The sequence below is a fragment of the Atta colombica genome, unplaced genomic scaffold, assembly GCF_001594045.1.
Source record: "Atta colombica isolate Treedump-2 unplaced genomic scaffold, Acol1.0 scaffold225, whole genome shotgun sequence".
Classification (NCBI taxonomy): domain Eukaryota; kingdom Metazoa; phylum Arthropoda; class Insecta; order Hymenoptera; family Formicidae; genus Atta; species Atta colombica.
The window spans coordinates 107,297-116,818 of NW_017259322.1; the positions used below are offsets into that span (position 1 = coordinate 107,297).

The window sequence follows — 9,522 nt, forward strand, 5'->3', positions numbered from 1 at the left end:
TTTGACGTACGGTTATCGCAGTAAGAAATTTTGCTCGCATTTCCTCATCACGCACACGTTGATTGAACAACAGTTTATGTCAAAGGTATCAAATGCATATAATTATACAGAATGTTTTAAATATAATAGAGCCTCTTTCTCTAAAATAAATTAATGAAGGTCAAATCGTGGTCGGATCGTGATATATATTCTCCTATGTTTCTATGTGAATGTTTATAATTTCCAGGTCAACCAAACTGCACACCGATTATCTGTCAGTCATGAAATACAATCCAAACTAAAGCTGGAGTAATATTATAAATTAAATTGGCGAGTAATTTAATATTACTGATGCTAACGAACATATTTAAAATACTATAAAGAATTTATTGTGAAAAATATCACCTTAACTGGAATTCAAGCCTTATATAGATTTTTCTTTCATTCCCTGACGAGTTTTTCTTCATGGAAGAAAAACTAAAGACAGCTAAAATAAAATAACTACTCTAAATTCTTTGGAGTGGGATTTCATTGTATAGAATGAAAATTAAACTAATCTTGAAAAAGATTGGCTCAATGTTTAATCTTTAAGAGTAAGATTTCACCCTTCAGAATGAGATTTACTATAAAAAGTTTAGGACGTAATATATAAAGCTTTTAAATTTTAGATCTCTTTAAAGATACAGATAACAATTCCGTAGAATTACATTAAAAATGCGCGCATAAGATTATCTCTCAGGACTCTATGATTTTATCCCCATAAGTTAGTTAGCATGTTTTTGCATCTTTGAAACGTCCAGTACGTGAACGTGAATATATTACATTCCGCCCGTCTTCGTGGACACGTCGCCTGATAATGAATCTCGGTGGAGAAAAGCTGCTGCCTTTATGACGTTCTAGTCGATTAAGCACGATGTAATCGCAACTGCCCGCCGGCAGATGTTTCCTGCGTCTCTCTTCGTGTCGGATTGGCGACGGCGACGTAATCCAATTTGATGGTGGACATCTTTGCGCGATCCCTTCCTCTCAGTGTCATCCCTTTCTATTACTCGTTGTATCATGTGTGTTGATATTACTACTTATCAATATTTTTGCTTCTGAATATTTGATATGAGGGATACAGTAGCATGAAAGGTATAGCCCTGTTATTTGAATCTTCATGAATACAAAAAAGAAGTTTGAAAAAGTCGATCCAAAATGTTAAACTATATAGATTTTTATGAAAAATGTTTATCAAACATTCTATTAGATTAATCAAAATCATACTGATGAGAATTTTCTGTGAAAAATGACCAAGAGAGCCAATATGGTGACTTGAGACACATGTGCTGCCTTTTTTTTTGTATTAATTTTGTATTAACTCCATGTATTAATTTATTAATCTCATGAACTTCGCAGTGCATTCTTTTAGTCATTCGAATGACCCTCGATCTTTTTAATTTGCTTTCTTCTAAATTCTGAGAAATGGAGTGCATCGTAAGTTCTACTTCTACCGTTGATGTGCTACATACAATCCTTTCTAGTGTGATTCTGTAACCTACTAAAAAAAGTTCTTCAGTAAAAGTTTCATGGAAACAATTTAGTTCAACGTTTTAGATCGATCCTTTCATCGATCGCAGCTTTCCTCTTTTACTCTTACAAAAGACTTGAATTTTGACGCAACGTTAGTTTTCTGTTTGATTATGAGAATATTGGAAAAACTGTTAGATTTAAGCATCCTCCGTCGTCACTCGTACACGTTAATAGCGTATAGCGCAGCTATAATAAACACGTGGATGTTAATGAGATGCGATCATAATTTATAGGACACTGTATAAGTCGCGGTGGTATGCGAAAATGATGCTAGGCGTGGCAACCAGAGACGCGGGTTCAGAGTGATCGTGAACGGGAATCCTGAACGTAGAACGATAAGACTCCACGAATAGTTCGGATATATAGATTCGCACGTGTGCTCACTGCGTTATAGCCACCGGGATGGCACTCATTTAAAACAGAAAGTGACGTCTCGATAATGCTATCATCATCCACGAGATATTGTTTCACTTAAAGCGGCTCTATCGCCAATTTTATGTAACGATACTTGCATTCCAATTCGAATTATGAGTACTATTCTGGATTTATTTACGATGCAAAAGAGGACTGATAACATGTTTGCTGCACTGAAAGAAAAGATTGGCTGCTACAGCAAATTAGATGGTAAAACACGGCCCAGCATTTTTAATTGGCTGTAACCATCAATTTTTGGTTGTTTTATCCACCTACCTACAATGTTAATATAGAATTTCGATAGGCTAATGCAATCAAAAATTGGCTACTGCAATTAAAAATGCTATGCCACATTCAGCCAATCTTTTCTTTCACTGTGTTTGAATTCTCTTAAATATTTATACACATTACATATAAAAAGTCGTCTTACTTGTTGAATCAGAATCGAACAAATTCGTTTATCGAAAAAAAATGGAGCGCAAAATATTTTAAAAATGTGACTTTTATAGCAATTATTTTCTTGGCACAATTTCACGAACAAAATAAAAAAACCTGATGAAAGTGATACGTATGCGCCTACAAAAGCACGGTGCATAAAGAGGTACATCAAAGATAACAATTCACAATACCGTCCGAATCATAACGGACATAATGCGTCGAGGAAAAGATCGCGAAGATTATTATGTGAGGCGCCCGTTCTGCAGGTCGCAGCCATTCTGTCGTTCCGAACAGCAACTAAATGAACAAAATTTATCATTTATTAATGTCACGAATGTCATGATAGTATAGAAATAGATAGTCGTTGTTGTGTTAACTAGAATAGATAGTCGCTGTTGTGTTAACTAGGTCATGTGACGTGAGCGCGTTACTCCAAATTAACTGGCTAAATGTATCACGTGCAAATCGGATGGTGATAGGCACGATAAATCATGTTAGCGGAAGTGCAAGCGTGTGACATTGTCAGCTAGACACGCTTCGACCTTTAAATATAATATATATGTGCAATTGCAATCGCGTTAATAGTTCACTCCGAATCAATATCTGCCGGCGGCGAAAAACAACATCAGAAGTGGTTTCATTGAGAGAATGTGGAAAGAGCAGTCTCGATCATATAAATGGTAAAATTATTACGCAGAAATAATCTCCTTTAAAGAGATGTATTTCAAAGAGATGTATTCAATGTAGTCACAATTTATTTCTAAACATGGCAAATTACAGGAAGAAATCTTGAAAGAAATACTTGCAAGTTCTTACAGAATAAATAAAGAACTCCATTATTAAAGTCTAGAAATTGTCTTCTTGGATATAATCTGTTTTATTTTTCAGTTTCACTTTTAAGACTGGGACATAAGTTACTCCCAAGAACTACAAAGTACTAAAGTTATTCTTGGTGAAGAAATACCGTGCAATTTTTCTTATCGTCCTTACTTATGATTTATGATCCGTGCTTATCGAAATGTCGTATCGAAATCGTCTTGTCATTCTTAAAAAGAAGACGTGCTTCCAACAAGTCCAACCGATGTAAACATGAAAAAAAGAGCCCGCTGCATGGAGATGAGAAAACAAGATGTACCGCAAGTTCGTCGAGAATGATAGCCCGTCAAGGTGCTGCTTGGACAGTCTGACCTCATGCCACGAGGCCGTGGCGATTTACCACCTGGAAATGCTTAGAAGGGGTTTCTCATCCACGTTTTCTAATGGTCTATTATTGAACGGTCTTATTGAAGAGAATGCTTTAGTGAGGACCGCCATGCCTGACGCGTGAAAATTATGAGATAGAAAGCATAACAATGGTACATAAAACACACGGCAACAAATTATCTTGAGCCATCGTAACTTTGATTTGCGTTTTAATCTTTTCAATACAAATTATATGCATTGTAATTAAGATATTTTTCGAAATTGAAGGATCGCACGTAAGATCATAATTAATTTCCATCTTTAAAGTATTTTAAAATAAACAAGTTTTTAATTATGTAATATAATATCGCTCTCTTATCTCAAAGTCCAACTCAAAAAATTAAGTATCTCAAAAAAGAGAAAAAATATTTTTCAATTTAATCTAGAAAATTATTGACTAATTATATATCTGCAAAAAGAAAAAACCGTATTTTTAAGATGATCAAATGTTACTTTTGTTTCATATAAATCATCTTTTAAAAAATCATTCTTTTGGAGTTGTGACGATTTGACGATTTTTTTATATTTATAAAGCTAATTCACTTTTAATATTTATTTAATTCATTCCTAGTAATAACTTTTTCACATTTATTTCTTAAAGAAAACGTAGTACAATGCAAAAATAAATTAATAAAAATATAGTAATATCATATAATTTTTCAAGTGAACAAGTTGAACATTATATTTATAGTACTTTACTTTCGCTTCGCTTTTCAATCTTTTATACGAGTCATGTGCAAAAAAGATCCAAAGAATACTAAACACAGAGAAAACCTTTCAAAGAGACCGCCATACGGAATCGATACTGTACGACGGCGGCGCTCTGAGTTTCGTGCCATGTCAATTATGTAACCACTAGCACATGCTGCGTAATACTTTATCTTCACCTGTATTTATTCAATCGCGAAAGAAAATTATATGCGTTTGTATCCATGTGAGAATATGCACGCTATAAATCGTGAGTGTCGGTATTTGTGACGTACCAAGTAAAATATAATACTTGAGTATTACTCCTCAAGCGAGCAGCATCGAGCAACATCTACTGGCCCAATGACTGCAGCCATCTATTTGCCAGCACAATAGCCTCGCGCATGCGTGAAAGAGTGAGCCAGCGGTGACATAGATACAACAGATTTCAAGTATACTAAAATCTTAAAAATCTTAACAAGATTCTTCTAGTTTTTTTCTTAAACAGATATTTATTAGTATAATTCTTGCAGAATTAATCGAAGAAAGTAAGATAGATAAAAGTTAATTACAAATATATACTTATTTGATTGATATCTACAGCGGAAAAGTATGAAATTCCGCAAATGCGATTGCACAGAGTTCATTTAAATTCGCAGTACGATTCTTCAAATGCTATTGTAACAATAAGAAAGAATTAGATCAGAAGATTATCGCTCCACATCGTAATTTGCAACGCGAGTAAAAATGAGATTCAGTCTGTATAATTCCGATTGTCTAACTATTATCAGCCACTAGAAAGTATTCACTTTCTATTGCTATTTAAGAATAAGTGCGCAAAAATTTCGAAGGAATTTTACATTTGCTGAACAACGTACGATATTTCTTCATTTGTTTTCACTCACTTTATAATTAACTCACTTTGTTTTCGCTAATTAACTTTAATTCAGGGTTGGCAAATAACGCTTGAGTAACGACGTTACATTTTCTTCTGAATAACGTTCATAGTAACGCAATTACATTTTTGGAGTAATGATAATGATTTCACTAGTTACTTTTATCGTTTATTTTATTTTTATTTACGTAAAAGTTTTAATATATATATAAAATTCTAATCATCTTTTTTATAGTTGCCGTAAGAATCTGCATATAATAGAGTTTTTCATTGGCAGAACTAATGTGCATTCAGTGCACTTTAAAGCCGTTGTACAATCGACGTAAAGATGTATGGTTAATAAAAATATAGAAACGAATTAAATCGTGTAATCCTCAATACATTTTATTATGCTATTTGATAAAATATACTTTATTATAGGCATTATATCATCTCAGATATCTTATTTTTAGATTAGAATTGTGTACAACGGCTTTAATGTGCATTAACAATAAATAAGCACGAGTTTTGCCAATGAAAAATGCTATAATATTCTATTAGTGTGAAGAAAAAAAAGTAATAACTCGTTACATTTTGATTGATGGTAACGAGTTACTTTTTAAGAAAAAAAAAAGGGTAAGAAGTTATTTTTATGAGGTAATATTGCCAATCCTATTTTAATTTCAATTCAATTTATTCTTTATCTTTTTCTAATTTTATAGCCGGTTCTTATATTATTGGTTCTTATATTTACGACCATCTTAAGGACAGTCTTGAGATGTCATAAACTAATGATGGATTAATATCTTAAGACGTTATTTTAGATGATCTTGAAACAGAAATGAGCTATAAATACCGGTCTAAGAATTAGAAAAAAATGTAAGTTGAACCGAGATGATGGGACCTGTTCTGTAGCTCTTAACGGCTGTAATTACAATATTACGGTATCATTGCAGGTACATGGCAAAAAACTGCGCAAAGACAATGTAACACTATAGTTAACAAGAGTTACAGAATATGTTCCTAAAATTTAATCTACATTGATGGGGGGGGAACAATACAATTGACGGGAAATTAGACTTGATTAGACAATTGTTAATAAAAATTGACGATAAAACTGAACGCTTTCAAACAACAAAAATGCATAGCGTAAATAAGCGTGTTGAACATTAACTGATAATCCAACTTCGTACAATTACGACACCCATCGCTCAAAGTATTCCTGGAACTTCGCGACTACCTCGATGAAGCAATCAGAATCGCATAGCGGCGAATTCACGCACGCTGATGTGCAAAAGTTGACGCGCGCGCGCCATCAATTACGTTGTTACTCATTCCGTTCTGACGCAAACACACGTAAAAGACAGAAACGCTAACGTTACACCACGGGACATGATTCGCTTCCACCGTGCGATCATACTGAACCTTGTTAACCTTGACATTTTGAGCAACTCTCTTGCCGCGCGTTTATTTTAGAAAGGCAGAACGACATGTCCCATGACAAATTCTTACCCCGCGGGTCGATAAGCGATACTATTGAGTATGATGCGATTACTTCTATCATCATCATCTATTTATATACAGACTCTCCTAGAAGCATTATCTCTTTTTTCACAACATGCTCTTAAGTTGATGTGCGTGACTGTTTTCTCTTGATGACAAACATTTTATTCTTCCTCATAAATCTTTCGTGTTAAATTTTCCGATACTTTCAGTAAGATTAGCTAAAAAGAATGAGATATTTCGATTTTTATGAAACTTACTTTTAATAACTTGAAAATCGCTTAGATCTCCGCACTTTATTTATGGAAAAAAAACCTCATAAAATTTGCTCTCTTTTTTTAGATTTCTGATCTAATTTTTAATTGTTGTTACAGTCCTTGTAATGTCAATGTTTTTAATATAAAAAATAAAATATTTTATCGCGTTTTTTCCTATAACATTAATTATTTTCAAAAGAAGAAGAAGTTATTACGTTTGATAATTGCTTGGATAATTATATTAGTTTAATTAATTTGATAAATATCTTTTTATTTTACGGTTTTTAATGAAAAAAATACTCTAACAAAAAAACAAATTTTCTCAAATTTGTTTATAAAATTTAAGATCAATGGGGATCGCGCAAATTTGATCAGAAATTGATCACTGAAATGCAGTCACGGATAATCAACTCGAGCATCGAATCGAGAACACTGTTCTCCACGAGATACGTCAATCTTTGGACAAAGATATTCCAGAAGAAGAAGAAACCGTTAGCTTCAGAGGTTAGTGGGTCTCTCGGTTTCTCATGAATTAATTCGGCCACTCCCCTAATTATCATCTCACGCGTTGTATTTTTTTATCGAAAAGTCCGAAGGAGATCTTTTCTCAGAGGACCGTGCGCACTTTCCCCGGACACTCTTACGTAACAATACACGCTCGTGTTACACTTAGCGTGTCTCCATTCCCGTGGCATTACGCGATCGCATGACTGTGATAAACTCGTAATTCTTCCCAGTCGAACAGACTCCAAGTATCGTTTCAAGTATATTGTGTATCCCACCGAAATGATTGCACAAGTTGCAAATTACTTCCGAGTGTTCTTACAGTCTTGAAATAGATTTGCGGTATAACACTTATCCAGAGAGGGAGCAATTCAATTTTTAATTCTTATTTTTATTTCTCTAAATGTAAAAAAAATGCTAATTTTTGCGATTTCAAAATCATTGTTTATAAAATTAACGTACATTTCATTTAGAAAAAAAATTGAGAAAAAAATTTGTTCAATTAACTAAACATATATTACATTGCTTGCAAATTTCGTTAATTCAACAAATTCTATTAAATAAAATTTGTTGAATTAACCAAACAACTAAATGTTTTAGTTCGTTGAACAAATTTTTTTTTCTCAGTGCAGATATAGAGATTAGACAAACTCTTTTATTAAAGTTTTTTATTATTAAGTATTTATTATTAAAGTATTTATTATTAAATATAAATTCTTCGCGTTCGATGTCACTTTCTTAAAAATTGCTTTAATCCATGCCGCAATAGAAACTTTTTATATGTAATTGTTATGATTTCATAAATTTAAAATCTTCATCAGAGTATCCGTTGCAATTCTTTCTCTTTTTTTTTTGAACATTGGATAATTCTAGAATCTTACTTTACTATGGTGCAAAGTTACTCCTGCCGATGCAATTTAATCCCGTCCTGTGGTAACGTGAAACGGCAAAAATATATACAAGTAATATGATCGTGCGTTGAGAAACGACATTATAGCGACTGTCTGATCGTTTCCGAATGGCATGCGCAAATTCTTAAAATCCCTCCTTTTAATACTTTCATTGCGACGGGTTAATTTCTTCTATACACACGGAAAGCCGGAAGGACCAGCTTGACGGCGATGTTAACGAGTCGACGCGTCGAGGAAAAGACGTCGTAACGGAATGTAACGGTCGCGACTTTGTCCCGCGTGCTCGTGATGATCCTCCGAGGATATTTCCTCGATCAGTCAGCGTGTACAAAGTGGCCCGACGTGATTACGGTATCTTCAATGCAGGTCCTAACGAGCTACCTATTGCAAACCGACGAACCCCCCTGGACTTCGTACTTCGTTCGATATGCCGACGTGGTGAATGATCAGCGGGGAATGTCACACTTCAATTGGCCAGCGGGCGGCAGCAATTATCACGTACTTAGGACCGGTTGCTTCCCGTACATCAAGTATCACTGCAGCAAGCGGCCGAAGCAGGATCTCAGTAGCGAGGACAGATTCTTCAAGGCGATCAAGATATTGAACCTTGGTAGGTTGCAATGATAGCTGGACGCTCGTCCAAAAAAAGGAATCCACGTTCGGAAAGGTGGCCTTGTTCATTTACGCCACTCGGATGCGATAAACCGGCAAACTCGTAAATCCTATAATTATTGCGAACACGATGTCATGGAATCCTCAATATTAATTCTATAAACAAGATTCTTTGTTTTTTAAAATCTATAAAAGTTATTACTTCAGAAATTTGAAATACAGAAATGTATAGTGAAAAAAAATACTAAATTTTAATAAATATTGGTTTGAATAGTTTCTGTTCTAAGTCTTCTGAATAAATATTTACTAAATGTTAACATATTTATTTAATAAAAAAAAGATAATTTAATTTATCTTTTTTTATGGAGTAAATATTTATTTATTGTAACTAAATGTTTATTCAGTGTACTACTCGAAAAATTATATATTAAGATTTAAAGGAAAAAGTTCGGAAAATTTAGTTTAGTTAAATTTAATTAAATTCTTATTGGAACGAAATTCTTATTTTCCTTTTTACAATCTTGATTTA

General features: G+C 33.6%; 2 protein-coding genes across 2 annotated transcripts in view; one reads left to right on the forward strand and one right to left on the reverse strand.

Annotated features, from left to right (window-relative positions):
• LOC108688130 (protocadherin-15) overlaps positions 1-9,522 on the reverse strand; it is a 133,643-nt gene that overhangs the window by 94,020 nt on the left and 30,101 nt on the right. The window lies entirely within an intron of this gene.
• The window catches only part of LOC108688056 (uncharacterized protein C15orf61 homolog), a 6,560-nt gene continuing 570 nt past the window's right edge, over positions 3,533-9,522 (forward strand). The window contains exons 1-3 of the mRNA XM_018194147.1: positions 3,533-3,703; positions 7,342-7,470; positions 8,748-8,991. Coding sequence (XP_018049636.1) covers positions 3,533-3,703; positions 7,342-7,470; positions 8,748-8,991 — 544 coding nt within the window. The remainder of the gene's footprint in view (positions 3,704-7,341; positions 7,471-8,747; positions 8,992-9,522) is intronic.